This window comes from Rhea pennata, chromosome 2 (genome assembly GCF_028389875.1).
Source record: "Rhea pennata isolate bPtePen1 chromosome 2, bPtePen1.pri, whole genome shotgun sequence".
NCBI classification, from domain to species: domain Eukaryota; kingdom Metazoa; phylum Chordata; class Aves; order Rheiformes; family Rheidae; genus Rhea; species Rhea pennata.
The window spans coordinates 162,609,820-162,633,056 of NC_084664.1; the positions used below are offsets into that span (position 1 = coordinate 162,609,820).

The 23,237-nt window shown below is 44.5% G+C and overlaps 2 protein-coding genes across 2 annotated transcripts; both read right to left on the reverse strand.

Annotated features, from left to right (window-relative positions):
- Positions 1-504: 504 nt before the first annotated feature.
- LOC134136540 (lymphocyte antigen 6E-like) lies at positions 505-6,128 on the reverse strand. The gene is made up of 3 exons (XM_062568452.1): positions 6,074-6,128; positions 1,910-2,029; positions 505-1,142 (listed from the first exon to the last, which is right to left on the reverse strand). Exons 1-3 carry the CDS (start codon positions 6,123-6,125, stop codon positions 934-936), a joined length of 381 nt encoding a protein of 126 aa, XP_062424436.1. The 5' UTR covers positions 6,126-6,128; the 3' UTR covers positions 505-933.
- Positions 6,129-9,628: 3,500 nt separating this feature from the next.
- Positions 9,629-14,886, reverse strand: LOC134136541 (lymphocyte antigen 6E-like). Its single transcript, XM_062568453.1, has 3 exons — positions 14,773-14,886; positions 10,816-10,935; positions 9,629-10,232 (listed from the first exon to the last, which is right to left on the reverse strand). Exons 1-3 carry the CDS (start codon positions 14,822-14,824, stop codon positions 10,024-10,026), a joined length of 381 nt encoding a protein of 126 aa, XP_062424437.1. The 5' UTR covers positions 14,825-14,886; the 3' UTR covers positions 9,629-10,023.
- Between the last annotated feature and the right edge of the window lie 8,351 nt (positions 14,887-23,237).

The window sequence follows — 23,237 nt, forward strand, 5'->3', positions numbered from 1 at the left end:
CTTCAGCATACACAGGGTAGAAACTGCTTGTCTTTACTGATGATTTTTTATCCTTTAAGCACTATGCAAGATACTTTTCTTCCCTTTCAAAGTAATCCTTAATGCTTATAAAGCAACTTCCACTGGAAGATATTAAATCACTTTAAAGAAAACATAATGCTCAAGATCCCTTCATGGTAGATCCCGTCTTGTCCCCTCTGCTTGCCTGCTGGAGAGCTCAACAGCTATTTCCTTCCAATCAGCTGACCCAGAAGCAAAATTGAAAACAAGTTAAATAGAATACTGTTTACTCTGATATGTTGTCATAAAATGACACTTCTGCCTATGTAGAAGAAAAGATAATCTGGGAAGAGGCTTCCTGAAGCGAATGCAAAGTAATTTTGATATATTTCAGTATCATTTCAATGCAACTTGCAGACTAACACCTCCATTCTTGTTGCTGCTACCAGGGATGTCTCAAGCTGCTATGCCTGAAGTGCCACACCACACACTCACACAGCAGACTAAAATAACACTTTATTGTGCCCAGCTTCTGTTTAACAGCTACAATATCAAAGGCTTCCTCAGAGCAAAATGATCCAGGGCAGAAAAATGGTATAAAGTTAAAAATGATACAGAAGAAAGATAGGGCCAAAAAGGAAGGGGAATAAATGCATGGAGTTATATAGGCCAATAATAAAAGGAGAGCTGGTCCCTGTACAGTGCCCATATGCAAGGACAGGGCTCCATATCATGACTTTCTCTTCCCACCACCATTTTGAGGTAGGGCCATGCTCTTATACGTGGTCATCAGAGCATGGTAAAAGCAAAATATTTGCTCATGGGGTGTGAAGTGCAAACAAAACGACCTTCCAGAAAAACCTCTCTTCAGAAGAGATAACAATTCCTTACAATGCAAGGCCAAGCAGTTTCCTCCCCCTCCCCCCAGCCCCTTTACAGCTGCAGTCGGAGGACACAGATAAGACTGGCCAAGGCACCCACAGCTATCATAGTGTAGCTGGTTTTCACACTGCTCGCCCCACTGATATTGCACAGGGAAGTCTCGCAGCAGCTAGTAGCAATGCCTGCTATACCAATGTTCAGATTTATTGATGGACAAACTGCAGAACACTTCTTGGTAATACGCTGACTATGGTCATTACCTGAATGAGGGAGAGAGAGAACAGAGAGAAATTCATCATTTTGTCTTACACATTTTTTACAAACAACAATGATAGACAGACTGAGCAATATCCCAGTGGGGAATACATTGTTCTGTAGTTAATGACTGTGGATTTTCCCTTGGACTTCAGCACATTCCACCTTTATCTGTGTGTGTGTGACCTATGGAGAGACTTACATGTCCGTCTAGCCCAGCAGATTTCCTAACTACACTGGTCTCCATCTAACACCTCATGCGTGATAACTAGAAATAGACCCAAGCTCAAAGCTTTGAGCAGCTGAAGAGGCCATCTCCAGAGCTCAAGTCTTCTGCTGTTTTCAGGGCCAGCCAAGTGCAGCCTGGCATAGGTATTTGGAGAACTGAAGCATTTGCATTGTGCAAGGTTGCAAGACTTCATTGCTACCATGCCTTGGGATTGCTCCCACCACAATTACTGGTCCCCTCAAATACCATCACTTCATGAATGTACACGTGGAGATGAGACAAGGGGTTTGTGGAGAGAAATCCTCTCTCTCAATGGCTCATGCTCCTAAGTGCAGCTTAATGATCGATAAGGTGTTGTTACGATATATTGTGACAGAGAGGAGTCGCGTCAAGTTCCCACCGGCTGCAATATTTGCTTTCTTTGCACTGTGATCCTTATTAATTCTTCCTCCACACCTCATGGTAGGAATGGGAGGACATTCTGCACTCGCTGTAACCAGAAACTCTCTTCTCATCTGAGCCTTAGAAAATACTTGCACTTACCAAGCCCAGTGGAAGAATAAGTTGTGAGACAGTACTTCTCATTATCAGAACATGTTGATATACTGAGACACTGCACGTTGGAAGTTGCATCTTTGCATGTGAAACATGTCAGGGAGAAAGCTGCAAAAGAACCACACAATACCCATCAGTCACCTCTAGAAATGGTGCTAGAAACCCAAAACTGGCAATGCTGATGCAGACCAAAGACTTATCCAGCCCAGTGACTGCAAATAGTCACCCAAAGAAGTATAGGACAGGGCAGGAGTGTATGAAATTCATCCCCAAGAACTTTCCTGGACCCAAATTATTTTAAGCTCAGATTCCTGACCTGATGTGGTTTTCTTATTTCGTAGCTGCAAGAGATCTTTCTTCTGAATACTTACTAAGTCTCTCTTGAGTCCATTTAAAGTTCTGTCATCCCCAATATGTTTTTGGAAGGAGTTCCCCCAGCCTACTATCACTTGCAGCATGAAGCTCCTTTGGTTTCTTTCCAGCCTGACTCCTTGCTGACCACTAGTTATTGTATTGAAAGAGACCAGTTGGTTCCTATCCACACTCTATCACATCCTCTTCAAGTCATTTCTCTTCCAAACTGAAGACCCCTGGCCTGCACATTTTTTTTCTCAGAGCACATAGATCAACAGCCAATTCTTAAACAAAAAATTTGAAAGAAAGAGGAAGAGAAAGACCTGAGAGTAACTACATTGGCTGTCCTGGACAAGATTTTTGTTGTTGAATGTCCCTACATGTAGCTCAAGTGAGGGACAAGTGATGTAGCTTTGCATCTCTGTGTTGCCAGGGAAAACTGGATGCTTTTGTTTGACAGTTTCATTTTCAGAGCTTTTGTGCTAAGAGACAATCCTGAACCTGTAGAAGGCAGGACTCTGCAAACCAGCCCTCAGCTGCAACATGCTATTTTTTATGGCCATCCATGGGAGAAGACTGTGCAACTTCAAAATGCATACATCTGTAACACCATTCATCTGCAAAGCACTGGCCTTGTAGGGATGAATGAAAACAGCCTGCACTCAAGTGAGCTAAAGCAGTCATTCATAGCATCCCTCTTTGGGGAGAGTTTATTTGCAAGATAAGGGGAGTTTCCTACTCATCTGTTTATTTGAGCAAACCCTCCTGTAATAATGTCACCCGCTGGAGATTAGACACATCCTTCTTGTTTCCAAGCTGTCCTTATCTGTGGCCAGTTAATACCCATCTTATTCCTATTCCAGCATTGTTCTCTAGCTTATTCTCCCTTACTTTTCTCCTTTACTCAAGATTCTTTGCCCTCATTGCTATCTTTATCAGGAATGTCCCTATCTTCTTTCAGCCCTTGTTTGACGTTAGACAAGCTCATCTAGCCCAAATAGGCTCTTCACTTCCCAGCAGCCTACCAGCCCAGACATGACCCAAGTGACCAGAGTATATGCTGTATTGAGAGAAAGCCACAACAATTCCTTTTAGGGTAATATTCATCCTTTCATGTCTCTGTGGAAACCACCTCCTGTGCCCCCAGCAGCTGAACAGTCTGTCCATCCTTTTCATGGCCACACAGCACTGACCTTCGCTTTCCTCTTGTCCTCACAGATCCTACTCTCCCTCTATTATCTCCTGCTGAAGAGTGACTAGCAGAGGTCACAGAGGCCAGGTGACTGGGCTGGCAGTGACTCAGACACCATCTCCTTCTTTTCCCATTTTCAACACCCTTAATATTTATTTTAACATATATTAAATAAATATTAATATATTAAATATATTAATATTTATTTTAAGCAGCCTTTGACCTGGCACCCAGCTGTCTCTGACTTGATGATATGAGTGTTGTGACTTGCTTCCTGCTTTGGTCATGGTCATTTCCAGATCCTCTTGGCTGTCCTACCTGGCTCCTGTGTTCGGTATTATCCTTACATTGCAGGCAATATATATTTTTATATTTTCAGTCTGGAGCCCCCCTTCGGCTATTCTCCCTCTTTAGACCATCTTCACACGAAGTGGCATGACCTCATTTTCTACTCTTATGCAAACCCCATAAAGCAACATCTCTGCTCCACCCTACTAGAAACCACCTTCTTGTCCCAGAGCAACCCTTGCACTGGAGCACAGTCCCCAGACAGGATTTTCCAGACATGTAACTCACTTTATTCCTGAAGTTAAATTAATGCAACTACTTTAATAAAGCCCATTCTTGTGAAAACTTCCTGAATCTAAGCGGAAAGAGTGGAGCTTGTTGGATAGCTCAGTCCTGTTTCATCCCAGTCTCCTATGGCCGCTTATTTAGGAGTCCAGTTGCCCTGGGCGCTTCTGGTCAGGGGAGCGGGCAGACACATGCAGAACAGATTTTGCCAATATCTCCTTTTGTACTTAGCAGGCTTCTCTTTTTCTCACCATTGACTACAGAGAACTTTGAAGGCACGTGGCTACTAATCTAGTAGCTCAGTTAAGAGCCTGGAGTGAGGCAAGACAATTTTGATCCTCAACATTGTGAAATACATAAGGTAAGTGTTTCAGCATGAAAATGGGGGGAAATAGTCTTCTCTCTCCTGCTAAGTGCAAGAATTGTTCATGCTATCAAAAATGATTTCTGATTTTGTTGTTGCTATTGAGGCATTTACTGCAAAGAGAGTTGAGTGAAGGGTTACAATACGTCTTTCATAGTGTGCCCTACTCAAAATGCCAAAGCTGGGGTTAAACTAGACTGTCTTTGAAGGTCTCCTGTCTACATCCAGAAAGACCTCTACTGTGTTTTGAAAGGAAACCACAAGGAATATTTTGATGTAATTCAATCCACTCAGATAAATGACTTAAGTGTGTAAGGCATTAGCAAGTGCAAGCACCAGTAGATGCATGATTTACCTTGTTAAAATCAGACAGGTTCAAGATTAATTGGAACAGTCACCAGCCTTCTGGCTAGACTGCACAGCAAAGTGGTGCTATGTATGTGTTAATTTTTACTGGCTCTTTTAGTAAGTTTGCTGTCTCATTACGTGATTTTTTTTTTAAATGTGATTACAGTTGATAAGCTGCTGAAAAGGATCCTTTTATTGCCCTCCACTTTTTCACCTCCATTAAGCACAAAGATTTAGCACATGCTGAGTTCAAAGTCTGTGAAATCACATTGGCTTCAGTAAGAACATTCACAACCCTAAATTAAGTAGGAGCTTAAGTACTCTGCCAGATCAGGACCAGGATGGCCAGTAGTTTGCAGATGAAACCCTACAATGGAATTGAGAAAGATTCAGTTTGCAATAAGTTAAAAGCCCCAAAGCAGAAGGAATGAGATGTTCCCATGTAACAGAGAGAGGGATATTCAGGACTATGTTTGCCGTTTCTCGCCTGACCCCCCTGTTTAAACAGGACATCTTTCTTAGGCACAGGCAGTGGTCCTTGGCAGACTCCAACACAGAAGGGTTCCCAGCACTGGTTCCCAGCACATCTTTCCTAAAAGACACAGCCAATAGCCAGAATGAGAATGGGACTCTTTGCATCTCCACCTCAGGCAAGGGACCAAAATCGACAAAGTCTACCTCAAACCAGCAAACTGCAAGAAAGAAGTGAGAGCCATAATAGCATCTCCGGCCCTGATCAGGACATGATCATCTTTACCAATGTACTTAATTAGGGCTTGTAAATGCAACCAGTAACAAAATAAGGGAAAAATCAGTTAAAATGATTGCCTGTAGTTGTATGTCAAATTTATAGCCTTACCACAGATACTTCCCTTTTCCTATCCAGCTCAGGATAACCGTTAACTAACTTCACTTCTCATGTAGCTGCACCAGGTCTCGGGGCTCTCAGCTCCCAACACTGAGTCACTCCTTGGGTTGCAATGGAACTAAAAGAGTCTGGTGAGGTGAGTCTCTCATCTCCCACCTCAGCTTCTCAGCACCCTTCCAGCTCCCCCTGGTGCAGATAATCTCCCTCCTTTGGGAGACATTTGATTGGAAAAAAAAAAAAAAGAAAAAAAAGAAAAAAAAAAGAAAAGAAAAGAAAAGAGAGAGAGAGAGAGAACCAACTATTTCTTATCCAGATGACTGGAATATTCACCAGAGCCTAGTGACCACTCAGCATTGCCATTCCCACTGCAAATTCCCCTCGTCACCCTGCAATAGCGAAGACGTGCCCTGACTCAAGGGTCATGCTAGTGCAAAGGGATCCTTGGAGACTCACCACGCTCCGTGCACAGGGCTATGACCAGCACGGCAAGAAGAAAAGCCTTCATCCTTTATAGGTCTTTGCAGCCTCCAAATCAGGCAGGACTCACCCAGGACAGTTTTTATACCTCAGCAGTGTTTGCTTTGATGATACGATAATAACTATAGTGTTGCTGTGTCAGATGATGGGTGATTAAGACTAGCATGTCATCGCCTGTACATGGAAGTATACTTTGTTGGAAATTCGAATGGGTGTGTATTTTTTCCACGTTCTTTTTCTTGATGTTTCGCAATGCGGCTCGTTCATCTGGTGTATGTATGCAACAGTTTCTAAATCTGGATAAGTGGAAGGAGAACAAAACACCAAAAGAAAACAGAGTCCACGTGAGACGAGAAAGACTTTACTTTCCAGACTAGCTTGGGTTTCAGAGCAGGCTGCATCTTGAGAATCTCGTCCTTGCACACTGTTTTAATGCATATGGAAATTGCTTGAATTTAAATTTGAAATTGTGATTGAAACTTATTCCAAAATGTCTCCCAGGATTGTGAATGCAACTAGATCAGAAGAGCAATCTCTCCTTCCGCTGCATTTCATTGGGGACCAGACATAACTTTCTGTGAGCGTTTTTGAAACTGCAGTTCAAAATCCTAAATGATTCTCTTCAAAAACTGGATATTTTATATGCCGGAAAATGTTATCCTTTTGGAAAATAAAATTCCACTGGGCAACAAAAATCATCACTTAAATAAAAAAAGAAAAATAAAGCCTATCCCAAGCACGATAAAAAAGCTATGATTTTCTTTTTTTCTTTTTCACAAATTATAAAGAATAAATGTCAGGGAGGGGGAAAAAGCAGTTAAAGCATGGAGAATGAGGGTGTGCCTGACCAAGACTAATTAGCTCTTCAGAACCAACTTATTAGTTCTTCAGAAAAAAAAGAAACACATACTTGTATAAATAGCCAGTCAAAATTATGTGAAATAGCAGATAGGAGTAGTCATTTGGGTTTCCTGATGGTGCTCTTTTTTCCTCCCTTTTTATCGTGTTTCTTCCTATCTCCCTGTATAAAATCAGAATCTTTCTCATCTTCTTTTAATCGTTCTTCCCACCATCGTCCTTCTGCCATCTCATCGCAGGGATGGAGGCACAGCCCCAGAAATGATCCAGCTGGATCTCTTTCACATGGCACTCCAGGCTGTCGGAGCAACCTGCGTGCCCCAGGTCTTTGCCAGCGACTCTGCCCCATGCTGCTCTCCATCTGGTTTATTCCTCTGTCTCAACATTTCTCAGATTCCCCTCTCCCATTAAATATTTGGTATTCCAGCTATTATCCACCTACAGTCATTATCTCACTTAAAAGGCATGCCCCATGCTTTGGGTGATGTAACTCTTTCCATCGCCCTTAAATTGGACACATAAATGTCGTTAATATGGAGACTTGTGTGACTAAGGTGCAGAAATCTCTGCTTTCTCAATAGGTAGAATGTGAAAATCAAAAGGAGCAGAGGTGGCAATTAGCCAAGGAAGCTCAAAGGAGCGGTAGTTTGGCCTTTATGCCTCTGTAAGATACCAGGCAGGAGGAAGGCAGACCTCCGTGCCAACAAATGCAAACTTCTCTTCCCCGTGAAATAGTTTATTTTCTCCAGTAGAAATTTCGTGAGTCTTTATTGATAAATCAACTTTTATTGCTGACTATTCGAGGTAATAACGGACAAGGGGGCTCCAGTCGCAAGGCAATGCCGTTCTGCAGCCCGTACATTGCTCTACAGAGGCAGCCCACATTCAGATTTATTTCAGCCAACAGCATCCATTAGCAGGTACAGAAATAGCAGCCCAGCCAGGCACTTTATTTTTTTTTCTTTTCTTCCTTGCAGCTTCATCCAAGTGAAAACTAAAATATCTCTTGTCTCCTGCAAGCTGCTGAGATTGAGAGATTGCAGCGCTGCGTTTCTAAAGGAGTTACTGAAGGTTTTCTGACAGTTGGGATTTTCTATTAAGGTGTCCTGCACAGTCCCAACTGGTCCCATATGCCCCTCTGCTGTTAGTGTGATCTTTGCTTCTCATCCATACCAGGTGAGATAAATTGAAAAGAATGCAGCAGAGGCAGAAAGGACACAGTTAATCAGGAGACAGAGGGACCTAGGCAAAGGAAAAGATAATATCACAGTTTACAAGTACTGGGCAGTTATGAACTTCAAGAAGAAGATTAAGGAAGGAGGAATAGGGGATTTAACTTGCGGGGGAGGAACGGAAAGACTTATTTTCTTTGACGCAATTGCTAGGTGGAGAAGGATGGAGAGTGTTTTATTCTTGTTTTTCTGAACCTGGTTGAAAATGCCACATGGAAAGGGTGAGCAATTTCTTTGTTTTGATGAAAGTACACATTCTTTATGAAATAAAAGTGGAAATTTAAAATGAACTGTGTTGCTGAATTGAAGTATTGCTTTTGCCGTGAACAGATTTATCAGCTGGCCAAAAATTTTGCGAATCATTTCAGAAATGATTGTGACCAATGTGTAGGAAAAATGGTGGGAAAACTGGTTAACAAGAAGTGCAAAAAGCCAAGTTTCTTGTGGACCCCTGAGAACAGAGATGGCAACATCCTTCCGTTCTTCAGCTGACTCATCTTGTGTTTTCAACAAATGCCAGATTACCTTCCTGGCCAAGGAATTAGGTCTTTACAGGCTCTTTAAACATAATCCCATCTTCACAGCCTTCTGCTAGGGCTGTGGTTTTCTCCAAGTTGCACAGAAATGTACCAACTTTGCAGCCTGCCTTAAGCACTGGTGGAGCAGGAGTTCTTACAAACCCAGCTGGACTGCCAAAAAGGGGGTTTCTCCCTAATGCACATTCTGCACAAGCCCTCCCAGAGTACTTGTACTCCACTTAGCTAGGAATTACACATCCCTTCACCTCCAAGAGTGCATGCCCTTTTCCCAGCATTGCCAAATAATCCATAAACTCCTCCAAGAGGCGCTCTCCACCCTACCTCCCCTTCCTCCAAGAGGCACTTTCCACCCTACCTCCCCTCTCCACACCTGGAAATGCAGGAGTAACAGGGGAAAGTCAAGGAGCAGAGACCTCCCCACTGGGCCAGAGATACCCATCTCCTCTTCCAGGCACTTTCCACCAATTTACCCCTTCCTGCAGGGAAATTGTGAGCGGTCGTGCAGACGGCATCTCCTCAAGCAGGCAAGGGCATCTCCTCTCTTTGAGAAGAGCTCCATTGGTGCTTTTCTGGAGTCTTGAAGAACTGCTGCCTATTATAAAAGGTGAAATGACCTAACCAGTAGAGCTTGCATGACGAATTTGCAGCACAGCCAGGAATGCAATCAACAACTACTAACACATGGGAGCACGTTTTCTGTAGGTACAAAACAGCTCTTTCTGCTGCAGCAAGTACCAACTTGTGCTGGGAACAGCACAAACGTCTTGACCTTTCCAGATTAACACCTTCATTCATTAGTTCTGAATGGTCAGGCTTAACATCAGGATTTAAAAAGTATCATCTGTCTTGTGCTCTGGATACAACTGAGTCAATGGAGAAATGAAGCAAGGAGAAGACTGACATGTTAGTAAAGAGAAATTTAATTGTGAAGTAGAGACTCAAACTTCAGCCCTTTCTGGCAGGGCTGTTTTCCCAGGGTAGGCTTAGTGTGGATATAAAAAACATACACTAGAATAACATAAATCTTTATTTTGTCTGACTACTGTCACACACATGCTATCAAAATAGCTTTTCCAAGAACAAATTAATACAAAAACAATAAATGGTATAGGAGAAGAAAAACCAGAAGAAGCCACACTGCTATGCCTTTTTGTGGATTGGATCTGAAACAATGTCTTGGTTAAAGGGTAGCTTAACTGCGATGGAAATAGTTAACACAGAAGACATTAATTTTTCAAATGGGGAAGACCACTTAGGTTCTCAAGATATGAAGTCCTCTTCCCCCACCCCATCCTCATCACAATCCTGCCCTGATGACACAGATGAAACTAGCCACAATTCCCAGGGCCATCACGGCATAGCTGATTTTCACACTGTTGGCACCACTGAAATTGCAGAGGGAAGTACCACAGCATTTGGTGGAGATGGCCGCCACACCGAAGTTCAGGTTTGTCTCAGGACAGTCTGCAGAACATTTCTTGGTGATGCGATATCCTGTGTCCTTGCCTGCATGGAAAACAGGCAAGAAAGGAGAGCTATTATTTAAGATTTCCCCAAAAGTCAAGACCAGAGGGCAATGGGAGTGTGTATATCGTACAACACTTAATTTGCAATGCAGCTTTAACAGAGATTGGCAGATTTGATGAGTTCTGGGTGAATGTCTGCACAATATGAATCAAATATGTGACACCAGAAAGTCCTAGCTAAAGGAATAGCCAGTAGCCTGCGCTCAGGTAGGACAGCAAGATTTCACTGTCGATGCATCTTTGGTTTCTAGAATGACATTCCTTATGGCCTTGAAGACCCTTTCTCTCCTGTGTCACAAATTGTGAACTCTGAGACCAAGCAACAGGATCTACTGAAGGAAATCCACCTGCTGTAGCGAGCCCAGCAACAAGGTGGTGAGAAATGTATCCCACACACCAGATCACAGGACATTGCTGAGGGATAAGCATGCTCCATATGTTGTGATCCTTAATCCTGGGTGATCATTAGCCCTTTCCAAAGAGCCCAATTAGTACCCCTAAAAAAATAATTGCTCATCAAAGACTTTAGGAAAAAAGAAAAAAGCCATGATAATGCTACTCACCAAATCCAGCAGAGCTGTATGTTGTCGTACAGTACTTCTCATGATCTTCACACTTGTATGTTTTAAGACAGTTCCAGTTGGAGTGTTCATTTTCACATGTATAGCAAAAAAGTGACGAAGCTAGAAAGAATGCATGTAGCACATGTTAGTTGTTTCCACTAATGCCCTCCTGGGCAGAAAGTGTCAAATGTCACAGGAGGACATGTCCCTATGTCTTTTTTTGGCTAATACAAGGAGAAAAATATTTTAAAAACAACTTTTCATAAAAGGTGAAATAAAAGACTGTTTTTTGATTAATGAAGCTAAGAAAGCAAAACAAACCAGATTTTTTTCTCTCTGCTTGAGGTTTTGGGTGATTAAATTCCAAAACATCTTTCAGACTAAGCAGCACTCTCGGATGACCTTTCTGATAGCCTGAGCACCGTCTCTATCCGCGCTATGCTGGTGCAGCTGACAGTCATCCTGCAAAAGCAGAGCTTGCTACTTGCCCAGCCAGGTCTAGTACTGTTTTGGCAAGGAGAGGATAAACTCTTCTCATGTGAGGGCTTAGTTTTTGGTATTTTTGTGTCAGAGTGCATCTTCAAAGGACTACATAGATACGAATTAATTACATAGATATGAATTAATTACATTTTATCACACCCCATGAGCTAAACTACAGAGCATGGAGTCACATTAAATGGAATTCCTTGGGAAAGGTTGCTCTAGACAATAGAGGAATTATTCCTACCAATGCCTGGAAAAATATGTCTCTAGTCATCTTATTAGTGGGGCTAAGCTAGGGCTATTCTAAAGCCAGAAGGAGATAGGATATGTATTTATGGACAAAAATGAAGTTGTAAATTGAGTCAAAATTCCAGGCTGGACAGCTCTTGGCCAAGCTGGAAACAGATAGAACATTTTCTCATTCTCTGGAGGTGGATTCACACTTCATGGAATCTGTTTCCCTCATGTTCAGAGTCCCGTGAAATGTTCCTCATTTTTTTTTTAGCAGAGCTAACAGAGGCAACTGAATAGCTTTGGGGCAGCCTGCTCTACCGACAGCACTGATGGAAAGCTCCTGGTCAAAGATGATGAAATTGGAACCTGGGGTCCTCAGTTCGACCGAAATTTCCCTGGTTCAATTCCTCCTGGCTTTTTTAACCCAGAAAGATTTTCATTTCTGTATAGAAAGGTCTATTTCATTTGAAATCGAATCTGTTTTTAACAAACCATTCTCTGGCCAAAATACAAACCTCCTCCCGGGACTCTCCAAAGCCCAGTTGCTCAATTGATTCAGATTCATACCTGAAGTTGAACTTACCCACAACACCTGCTTGGAGAGTTCCAGAAGCAGTTTTAAAGTAAAATTAAAAACCATCTTAGGCCCTAACTACCACAAGGGATATCCAGGTAGAAGAAGAACAGGCTGCACCTCTCCTCTGTGGGGAGCTCGGTTGCCCAGGGTACAGGTCTGCAGTGTGCTCTGGGTCCCAGCACCTTGCCCTATGAGTGACTGTCTTGCTCTGGAGCCTACTCATATGCTCTTTTCTCATGCCAGGTGTTACAAGCGTGGGTGTTCCATAACAGCAGATAAATTCACTCTTGATGCTTCCTGTTTTTACCTTCCCTTTAATTGACTATTAGTACTTGCTGCTTCTCCACCAATTGGATGAGTTAAGCCTTTCACCTCTCTCTGAAGGTCTTCCAGCTGTGGGCAACTGCCCTTCAGCATACCGTGCCAGAGCAATCCCAGATACACTGCCCAGCAGTGTCTTACTACATGTTACAGTCCCTGTAGCCCTCCTTGATCTCTTTTTGTGCTAAATCTGACATAAATCATTCAAAGCACTTCCTGCTACAGGTGGAGTCGAGACACCAGCATGTGTGCAAAAGCAACTGAAATGCACTTAAGTGGTCTCTGCAACCGAGTGATGCAAGGAAAATTCCTCCCAATCAGGAAACAGTAACTGCTTAAACCATCATAGCTGTTGCGAAGTCCTTGCCTGCATCTGGCCCCTACCCTACATTAGCTCTAGTTTTGCAATTGCAGCCAGAAATAACCCTACTGGTACAAACAGGCTTGCCACACTCTTCAGGATTGCAAACATTCATGCAGAGGCATTGATGGGATCCTAGGCTGAACAGATCCTTAGCCTAATCCAGTAAAGCTATGCCTAGTTTACAGGCTTAAGGAGTTAAAGATAGTGCCATACAGAACCATCTTGGGGAGCTCTGCTCTTTGAAAGCTCTGCTCTGGTTTTGCTTTGTAAGACTTTGTGGAAAATCTTCTATAATATTGAGGGTTTTGGTTGAATTTGATTTTTTTTTCTTTTTTTTTTATTTACGGGTAGAGACTAATTCTCTAGATGTGCTGGATTGAGCTGGTGCACTCAGTCCCTTGCAAAACCGCCATATTTTTAAAAAGTTTTAGTATTATCATTATTTGCCAGAAAAATACTCTGTGAAGTACTACATGCCCTTGAGCAGAGGTTCCAGGACTGCAGAAGGAGTAAAAGATCCCTTTGAAAAATATCTAAATGGGTTCCCCAAAAACCAGCCATGTTCTTTAAGGCTCACCTCTTTCCCATCTTCCTTTCCTCTCTCCCTGCCCTACTGCATGATGGCCCTCATGGCTGGCTGGAGGAGGCTTTAGTCATCGTCAGGAGATAGCACTGTGATTGACCAGTCACTTTCAGCAAAACACGGCACATGGTAAAGACTGCCTCATCTACTCTTTCAAAAGCCCCTCTGTCCTGATTTCAGCATTACTAGTGATGGGTACTTGCTGCAATCATTAGCTAGCTGGGCTCGTGACTAAAGTGAACTCCCTCGGTCAGCTCAGGGTCTTTTTCTAAGTTTTGGGGCTTCAGTGAGGAATACATCCTTAGCTGGCTTCTGCTTCTCATCAGGATATTTCTAAGCAATTATCTAGTTGTATCTGCTCCTCCTTTCGGGAAGGGCTGAGCAGGAGCACTCTGCCCTGCCCAGGCACGCTTGCTTGCCCACCACCGCAGGTCCTAGCTGACTGCTCTCCAGCACTTCCAGCCCCACACAGAGCTATCTCCAAAACTGAGCAGTGCGTGATAGTAGGGATCATGCCAACATCAGGCAAGTAAATCACACAACATGTCTCTTAGTGCTCGCTGATAAAACAGCTATCAATATTTATTTAAATATTTAAATATTTATTTATCCTCACTACTGCATTGCTTTGCTTGGCCAGATCTCCAGACATCTTTCCGTTAGTATTTTCCAGTGGTTTGTGTTATTTATTTCCATATTAAAATATTTTTTGTTGTTGTTGTTTTAGTATGACTGTTGGTCTCTCAGTGCTGGGATGCCATGCAAATTATTCTGTACTTTCTTCCAGTTTTCTTGTAGAAGCTCGCAAGGGCTTATGGCCAAGTACAACACATCTGTTACAGACATACTCATTTCCAGACATTTAAACAAACTCCTCAGACCTATGAGCAAAGAAATCTCAGACTTTCAAATATCTGACAGCGACTTAATTTCTTAATTGTAATGACATTGAATTGAATTCAATGAATTGAAACTAAATTTAGAGAAGTTGAGGTCTCAACATCAGTCCTGTTATTTTTATCAAAAGTAACAGCAGTTTCATTCAAGAACAGAAAGAAAACCAAAGACAAAACTGTGAGCCCAACTTAATTGTTTGACTCTTAGCATTTTTCAGTTCATATGTAAGTGGCTGGAGCTTGGTACTCCAGAGTGCCAAAGAAAACAGAGGGATTTCTCATCTTATCTGGGTTAGGGGCTCCTCGTTATACTCATCCAGAAGCTAAGACTCAACAACATTTAATACTGTTTGAAGCAAGTGATACCAAAGGAAAATTGTATATCAGGACTGCAGCAAAAGCTGTCAAATGTCCTTGTCCCTGTGTTCTTGCTAACTTCTCTCCTGGTATTTTCATCCCCTCGGTCTAGGCTCCCCCAGCCTCCTTAGTTCCTTACCTTCCTCAACACACAGGACCACAGCCAGTAGCGCGACGAGAAAAGCCTTCATGGTTGTTGCGCCCTCAGAGCCTGCACAGTGTGAGATGTTACATCATGGATAGGTTTTATACTGGGACTACATCTGCTTTGACTTCCTTTGATTACAGCAATTTGAGGTTTGGGGAGTGACGGGATATAACACGGGATCAGTTGCTGGGTGTGTTTGTGCGTAGGAACCAACCTATTAGGGTAGCAATTTTTTCTACTTCTCATTTAGAGCAAATCTTTTTTTCCAAGGTCTCCTTCTGTTGGTCACATCTGCATTGCTAATGTAGGGAACAATTTGTCTGACTCAGATATGGGAGTCCCTTCTTATTCCATAGGGCTGAACTGTGAAACTTGGGGAAAAGCAGAGGCAGGTGTGCCAGTCTGGGGTGGCTCCAAGCTTGCAAGATAGTAGGAGTCACCTGGCATCCCTTGTCCTTTCTCTCTATCATAATATAATAGCTTTATATCTGTAAATTTGGGAATTGGGAGAGGAGAAAAAAAGAGAAGATTTTCACTGGATTGTCCAAAATCATTCAGAGTTTTCTCACTTGTACTAGGAAAAACACTTTATACAGGAAAGCAGTTTGGACTGCTCCTGCAAAGAAAACTGTTTGAGCCTGGGGACTGTCACTCAGAGGCTCTCATGGGCTAGACAGGGATGGGGTCCAATGCTTTTGTTTGCTTCTCTGTCATCTAGAAGCATCTAGAGTTTCCAAGCAAGGATGTTTATTGCTATCTGTGGCCAAGGTCTAGACTCTGTCAAGTTTTTCTGATCCCCAGTGACCTTTCCAGTCCTCCTGGACTCCTTTTTTCTGCTCCCAGGACAAATTCATCACCTTTTACCAAATCACCTGGGACACAGCAAAGGTAGAAAATGTATGAAAAAGCCTAAGGAGTTAAACAGGGAATGCACAAAAGTGAAAAATGGCTGAGAACTGAAACAAGCCCTGGTCAAGAAAAGATCTAAGCAGACCAGGACCTTCAAAGCTAGAGACAGAAAAGACCAATGGTAGCTCTGAGGCAAGGTTTATAAATTCGCAGACAGTGTTCAAACAGAATAAAGAACATCCAGTCATTAATCTTTTCCCAGTATTGCTCCCCAGTTCATAGACTCTTCCCCCAATCATCTTCCAGCAGAATCCTGAGCTGATGTCCATGAGCCTAATCCCTGTAACTGGTCTGTTCCAGTCATTCTTCCTCTGCCCAGTTCCTCCTTTTCTACAGCCTTTTCAGTCCCCAGTGACTTCTGTCTCTTTGCCTATGCCCAGGATGGGGTGGAGGGGTGAGCATCCAGTGTTCAAAGTCTTCCTCTCTGCTCTTTAGTTTGTCCTGACCTTGAGCATGATTTTTTAATCACCTTCTCTATTATCAAGGATGTAGGAGACCTATCTGACAGTTAGTGTAGCAATTAGACTTAGGAAATAATCTGTGAAAAAGCCCTAGTCTCTGAACAAGGCATTATATGAATACATGTATGAACGCTATCAGGAAGGAAATACAATCTGCTAGAGCACAGGTGAAAAGAGTTGGTATAAGTCCATGTGTTTGTTTTCCGTATAATGACCAGCCTCCACTCAGCCATGTGTTGTGAAGGAGAGGAGTCAGGAAAACAAAACTTCTTTCCCTTCCATCCACACCAAGAATACAGAAATGAAACTGAATTATTGCACTGGATTCAGCTCATCTTGGAGGCAACCGAGCTGAAAAATGCAGCTCTTCAGCAAGGAGAAAGGAATAACACATGAACACAGCCCAGAACAAGAAAAGAGAAAGGGTTTGAAATTAAAGCAAATAAATGAACAGTAAAAAAATGACACTGTTAAAGCAAAGTGCTGCTGAATAGAAATTCTGCAAGTGAGAAATGGTCTGTCAAAAGTGGAAATGTGGAAAGCATTTAAATAGATTAGAGAAAGGGAAGGTTAATAATAATAAACAAGATTAATATTTCACCCTGGACTGGAAAGGGAAAAGGAGGTAGCTGAGAAATAAAGGGACAAAGAAAAGTAAATCAAAGGAAACAGACAAAGCTTGAGGTGGGAGGGAATACATAAAGACGGGCAAACGGAGGGTAGGAAGTAAGATGTGATCAGAGGGAAGGGCTGATGCTTCACCATTTCCCCGATGGTGGTATTACTTATCGCTGTGCAAACTGCAATATGTTGCTATGCGTGGGCACTGTTCAGGACTTAACCGCGGCCCATCAAGGTCTGAGGAGCTTTTGCAGAATAGCAATTCTCCATATCTCAGTTTAACCAGCCACTTCAGTCAGACTCCAGGATCTTCTGCGTGCCCCAAACAAGGAAAGCAGCTGGGACATCATCTGGCACCTACCTCTATGCCCGTGAAGGAGAAGCTTGCAAATGCTTTGAGACACAGGCCAGGGTCTGGCCAGGTCCCCAAAATTGCTATTCTTGTGCCCTGTTGGTATTGCAATCATGCCTGGGGCCACCGCCAGAGCTCAAGGCTCTGAGCAGGACCACGGGCAGGAGGACAGGCATCTCTTGAAGCGAGGAACAATTTTTCAGGCAAGGGAAAAGGTCTGGAAGGGTGAAGGCAACTGGCAGAGAGGCAGCAGGGAAAGCAGATGGCATTAGGAGACTTTAGAGAGCAGAGTGCAGAGGAAGTGTTAGAACTCCTTTCTCAGGGACATCAAAAGAGAGAGGGGATGGCAGAAGGGCTAATTTTGCTGCAGAAAGCGGGCCAGGCGGGTGTCAACTAGACCCTGTTGCAAAGAGTGTCAAATAGTTAACAGAGGCTTGGAGCTTTAAGGAAGAAACCTTAACCCACTTTGAGCTTGGCAGCTGTCAGCGCGTGTTTGTGCCAGACCTTGGGAGTGCATTGTGCAAGTCCTGTCCCTTTTGTGTAACTGGAGCCAGACAAAGCGTGTTTTCAGCCCGAGAGGAAGCAGCTACACGAAACAAACTGCTGGGTCCAGAGACTTTTTAATATTAACTACCCAGCACCCTCCCCCTTCCTCTTTTCTTTCCCTCTGAAGGGCAGCTCCAATCACGCTCTCAAGTAGCCCTCCTCTGTAGTTTGGTGGGGGGGGGGAACACTCTCCATTTCAGCTCAGGATTGCAAACAACAGCCAAGGACAGGGGAGGCAATGGGAGAAGATGGTAAGCAAGAGTGGTGGTTCATGTTCTTGGTGCTCCTGAGTCATGTAGAAGGGCAGGCAAGGCAGGCACTGGTCTGGTCTGGTCCAGTTCTCTCTTCCCTCTTTGACAGGCCAGGGAGGGCCAAGTTGCTTCATCTGGTCATGCAATGGTGGGGTTAGGTGAAGGGCAGAAAGGGGGGAGATTGCAGGAGGCAAGATCTCCTTCTACCCCAGGGAGAAAGGAAGACCTGCATATGCTATTTTGCCTTTCCCCTCGGGACTGGTTGTTACAGGAACCAAGCTCTCTTCATCGCTTTCCTATAGTCCATCCAGATCTGCAGCTGACCTGTCAGGCTCCAAACAGTAGGACAGAGCTCCTCGTCTTGACCTGGTGACAGACAACAGAGGCTCTCAAACCTTCAGCTAGGAAGGACAAGGGTAGCCCAGGTCCATTTGGCTGAAGTACAAGGCAGTCCCTGTAGGTGCCCATCTCAGTGCCACAGCCATGGACACCAGGATCCTTGCTGCCAGTCACAATGGATGAGGAGCCTGGCTCTAAGCTAGCTCTTTGTCGCCACAGCCACCAGGAGACTAAAACCATTTTATCACATTCCCTTAGTCTCCTAGGTCCTAAGAGATAATACAACCCCATCAGTTTGTAGGCTCCTGGGAAGATATCAAACAGCACCATCATGCATAGAATCATAGAATCAGTAAGGTTGGAAGGGACCTCTGGAGATCATCTAGTCCAACCTCCCTGCTCAGCAGGGTCACCTAGAGCATGGTAGACAGGGTTGCATGAGGTCAAGCAACTTGATTCACTTCCCTGGTGGTGATCTTGCTGAAAGGCCAGGTCCATACTAGCTCGCCAAAGAGGGCACAAGTCCAGCCCCAACACCATCCTTGCTGCTGGACCATCAGCACAGCTTTGGATGACCTCACGTAGCATTGTCCCAGACATAGGACTACTCCTTGCATGAAGTTTCAATGCAACTGCCCTGTTTGTAAAGAAAAGAGATTAGAGTTATGGATGTGAATCATTGTTCTTGACTCCAGGGCAAAGATTTATTAGTCTAGCAGTGGTATCTCATATGTATTAGAGGTCTGTAGGGTCTGAAAGGGAGAGGATAATGAAGAAGGAGATTAGGAGGAGGAAGGAAAGGCAGTCAAGAAAATTCCTGTACCCTTTTGGAATCCACTGGAAGAGTTAGTTCTTCCCACAGAGGACACCACTGGCCATAACTACAGTTGGAGAAAAATGACCCTCATAAGTTTATTTAAAGTGCATTTCTAGAGCAGCTCAATCTATGTCAAAATCTGTCTTTCTCCCTTTACTGAAACTTGGAATTTCCACTTGTTCCAGGTTCAGACCGCCTGATCCTCTTTCACATGAACAATCAATGTGCAGACACTAAAATGGGGCCGCCCCATCTACAGCATGTTCATGCTGGTCCTAACAAGTGGGAGTCTGGTCTTTATTTGGAAAATTTAGGTTGCAGGAGGTTTCTGAATCATGCCAACAAGAATGCTTATAAAAAGTAGATCTAAAGCTTTACCACAGAAGATTTTGGCCAGGCTCTCCAGGAAGAAAAATAGGTGATATGTCTCATATTTATTTTCACTAACATCTTTCTGATCCTCATAGGATTTTTTTTTTTAATTATTAAACTTCAAGATCCTGGCGTTACATAATGGTTTACAGAACAGTTACTTGGAGCTGCCAGTTCAGGGTTAAGTAAGACAAATTCCTGTACAACACAGATGTGGTACCAGCTGGCCATATGGGAACCTCTTCAGCCATCTACATGAACACCAAGAAAACCTTTCAATTTTGATTTTGTTAGAAAGAAAATGTTTTATACCTGCCTATTACAAAAGCTCCCTGCACAACAGCCCCCTCACACCGCGCCCTGAGATGTCAAGGAAAAGTTCGTGATTTCCAGAATCTCTCTCTTAAAGAAAAATAAAATTGCTTTGGTGTTTTGACTCATCCAGTGCTTTCAAATGCTGAGTATTTCAGGCTTGGGAATGATCTTCTGTGGTGAAACCTGAAATTTTCCTGATTAGGTGAAGCTGCGATTGAATTGCAAAAACTTAACTTTAATTCTGAAAGCTGTGATGGGTTCCATAGCCAGCCTCTCTTCTATTCATTTTAGGGGTCCCTAGGACTGATTTATTACAAGGAGGCCTAAACCAAGAGTGAAAAACTTGGACCCTGTGTGGGAAGATGAGGGTGCTCCGGTTCCCCTCGCTCCCACTGACTTGACACGGCATGGTGTCAAAACCTCAGTTGCATGGCTAGAACAGGCACTTGGGTCATTACGTCTAGAAACTTGTCACACCTCAGGTAATAGCAGTGCTGAAACCTTTGCAATGTCACCTACAAAGCCTACCGAGGAGGGCAGGGAGAGCAGACCTGTCCTCAGGGAGGAGGACTCGGCTGTGAGTCTGCAGCAGGTGGAGGAGTTAAGTATGAAGGAGAGACATGAGCTGAAACCATGAAACCATCCCAGCCCGATGGGTGTGTTCAGCGAGGCAGAGAAACAAACAGGAGGGTATAGGGAATGCAGCTGTACTCCTCACCAAGCAAGCAAAAGGGTATTTTCCCAGGAAGACTAGCCAAAACAGCTGAGGCTGTGGACTGGATTTTTTTTATTATTTTTTGATTGTTTGTTTTGTTTTTCAAGCACCTTTTGGAAAAGTCAGACATGATTTCACTCGAGTGCATTTGCGCTGATGGTTGGGCAGAGGAAGGGATAGGTATCAGTTTGCTTCACGAGCATCCCTGTACACTGGAAGTGTGGCAAGCAATCCCAGGTCATGGCTCCTCTCACCTACCATCTACCTACCATCTCTGCAGCTCATGGGGTTATCCTGAGAGTGGCTGGTGTGCCATCAGGCCACCCCATCTGCAGCTCCCCACGGGTCCAGCTCACCGTCTGTGAGCACAAACACAGGCTCGAAAAGCTCGACGGTGACAGTCTGGGAGGGAGGTGGGAGCCAAAAGTCACCCACAGTGATCTAGAGAGCAACAAAGTGATGAAACCACCCTGCATTTGCAGACAGCCTTATGCTTGCCGAGGTAGGATCAACTCGCCCCAATGTGATTGCATGCACAGGGGCTCACGAAGGGCCAAATAGCAGGCTTGACCGACATTGGTCCTGTAAAAATATCAGAGAAAAAGATAACTATGCATTGAAAGGGTTTTGCGGGGCTTCACTAGCAGCAAAGACTTCCAGGGCCAGGGCAAATTGGGGCTTGAGCGAGGAAAGACATGCACAAATTCACAGGCACGGAAGAGCAATGATTTTTGGTCCTCAGCCCGCAGCAGCTGGAATTGCTGCTCCTGTAGGCTCTGTTTTGCAACACAAACGCTTTCCAGCCTTCACTGGAAGCTGCTGGAGGAGGAATCAGAGAGGGGAAGAAAGCTGGATCTCCTGTAGGAAGAGGAGCTTTCTTTCCTTTGAAAAATGGGCCCAGGTAAATGCCCTCCCATTTCCGGACTGTAAACACAGCGCTTGGCACCAGGCCCTGGTTTTGCTCACAGCCTCTCTCTTCTTCCCCCTTGCATGGAGGAGAACCCAATTTCATTCAGTCTGAAAGGGATTTTGGATTAAGCAAGTGCCAACAGAAATGCCTCTGGGATGAGCTCAGCTTCAGGATACCTATCCTGCAGGCAAAAAGCTCACACCTTCTCCTCTGAGCAAGGCTTTCGCACAGGCCATGAGGGGACTATCCTCTCCTCTTCTCTGTGACAGCCACAGTGCCAAGTACTGCCTTCTGGTGTCACTTCTGCACCCAAAGCCCAGCCATGACATCTCCGGTGGCCCCACTCCCACTGGGTCCTGCTTTTGGGACAGGTCCTGTCCATCCTCTCAGGGAAATAACTGATGAAGGATAATATCACTTTTCTTCACTTACCCAGGGCCCAAGAGAAACACAGCTAGAAAGGAAGGATGCAAGATGCTGTCCTGAGCACGCAGTCCTTGCACGTGTTGCAGACAGACATCTCTGCTGTCACATGTTTCTTTGGAAATGACAGGCTCAGAATAGCTGAGATGTGGCCAGCAGAGCAGAGTTGATGGATGGGTCGTGTCTCCCAAAACAGGGACTCTGACACAGGCAGGAGTTGTCCCCTAAACCTCCAGTTTCAGCCTGTGCCAATAAAGGCCCTCCCAGACCAAGCCTAGGGAATAGCCTAAGCCAGTGACTCTTCCCAATGGGCCATCTGGAAGTGGCTGCCTTGTTTTGGGGGTGAAAAGGAGTTAGTCATCCGGGCACAAATATGCCATACCCTGCAGCCTCAGGGCCCAAGAACTGACCCTTTCCTGTGTTATGTACTAGTCTGGATGGAGCCCAACTCTCTCCCTCTAGCATTTAGCCTCAGGAGTTGGTTGCACCCATTTGCTTCTTAGCATTCCTGACAGTGCTCGGGACACAATATTTAATGCAGGATGTCTGAAGTGGGAGGTGAGATTATCTGTGGGTACGGTGCTGTGACAGCATCCGACCAAGCTCCTTCCTTGTCCCCTGAAAAAGGAAGGAGCAACACAGCCAGGCCCTTTCCAGCCAGGCCTGGGAGATGCTGTGCACCTCCTGCGCTGGTTTCCATGGAAGCGGGACAGCATCTCATGCAGGACTGGGGCCTGCCTCCATTTCTGCCACTCCCATCCCCACCAGCTTGGCAACAGCAGGTATTTTGGGAAATGAAATTAGGTCAGGCCCAGCAGCTTGTCGAGCTCTGCTTCCCCCGAATCTTTCAGCCCTACTGCTAGCACTGCAATGTTGGTGGAAGCATCTGCCTCCTGGCACCAGCCATATCCGCTCCATCAACACAGCAGGGTCTTCATGCACAGGGAAAGCTTACTGCAGCTCTGAGCATGGGGAAAGGAGACAAAGGGCAGCCTGGCATGGTTTTACTGTTTTAAGTGGGGGATAAAATATCACTCTTCCTCCTTGCCACTGCTCACGTGTGCTGATGTGGTAAGCAGATAAGGTGCTCTGTCAGCTTGTGTGGGGCTGGGGAACCTCCTCTCTGCAGCAACACGGGCTGAGACACTGAGGCAGCACCCACTTCTGAGCATGTTGCCCACACTGGCAAGAGTGTGAGGGGAGGGCAGAAACAGGTCAGCAGCAGCATGCAACACTCCCATTGCCTTTCACAGGCTTTCCAAGGACACGAGACTCTGCGTGCCGTCCTGGAGCTGGGTTAGTCCCTGGGACAAAGTCCTGATCCTAGAAGAAGGACATGCTCTGTACTGATGCAATTGCATCCACTCCTGGTTCTCTCTGCCTTTATGCCAGGGGTTAATCGTTATGTGCAGAGGACCTAGCTCA

What these genes read in the sequence shown, in the direction of transcription:
- LOC134136540 (XM_062568452.1), bottom strand. Translation starts at nt 6,125, where the DNA reads ATGAAGGCTTTTCTTCTTGCCGTGCTGGTCATAGCCCTGTGCACGGAG. An exon ending in AGCCCTGTGCACGGAGCGTG is followed by an intron (nt 2,030 to 6,073) that starts GTGAGTCTCCAA and finishes GTTCTTTTGCAG; the next exon opens with CTTTCTCCCTGACATGTTTC. An exon ending in TTATTCTTCCACTGGGCTTG is followed by an intron (nt 1,143 to 1,909) that starts GTAAGTGCAAGT and finishes TCCCTCATTCAG; the next exon opens with GTAATGACCATAGTCAGCGT.
- LOC134136541 (XM_062568453.1), bottom strand. Translation starts at nt 14,824, where the DNA reads ATGAAGGCTTTTCTCGTCGCGCTACTGGCTGTGGTCCTGTGTGTTGAG. An exon ending in GGTCCTGTGTGTTGAGGAAG is followed by an intron (nt 10,936 to 14,772) that starts GTAAGGAACTAA and finishes CATTCTTTCTAG; the next exon opens with CTTCGTCACTTTTTTGCTAT. An exon ending in ATACAGCTCTGCTGGATTTG is followed by an intron (nt 10,233 to 10,815) that starts GTGAGTAGCATT and finishes TTTTCCATGCAG; the next exon opens with GCAAGGACACAGGATATCGC.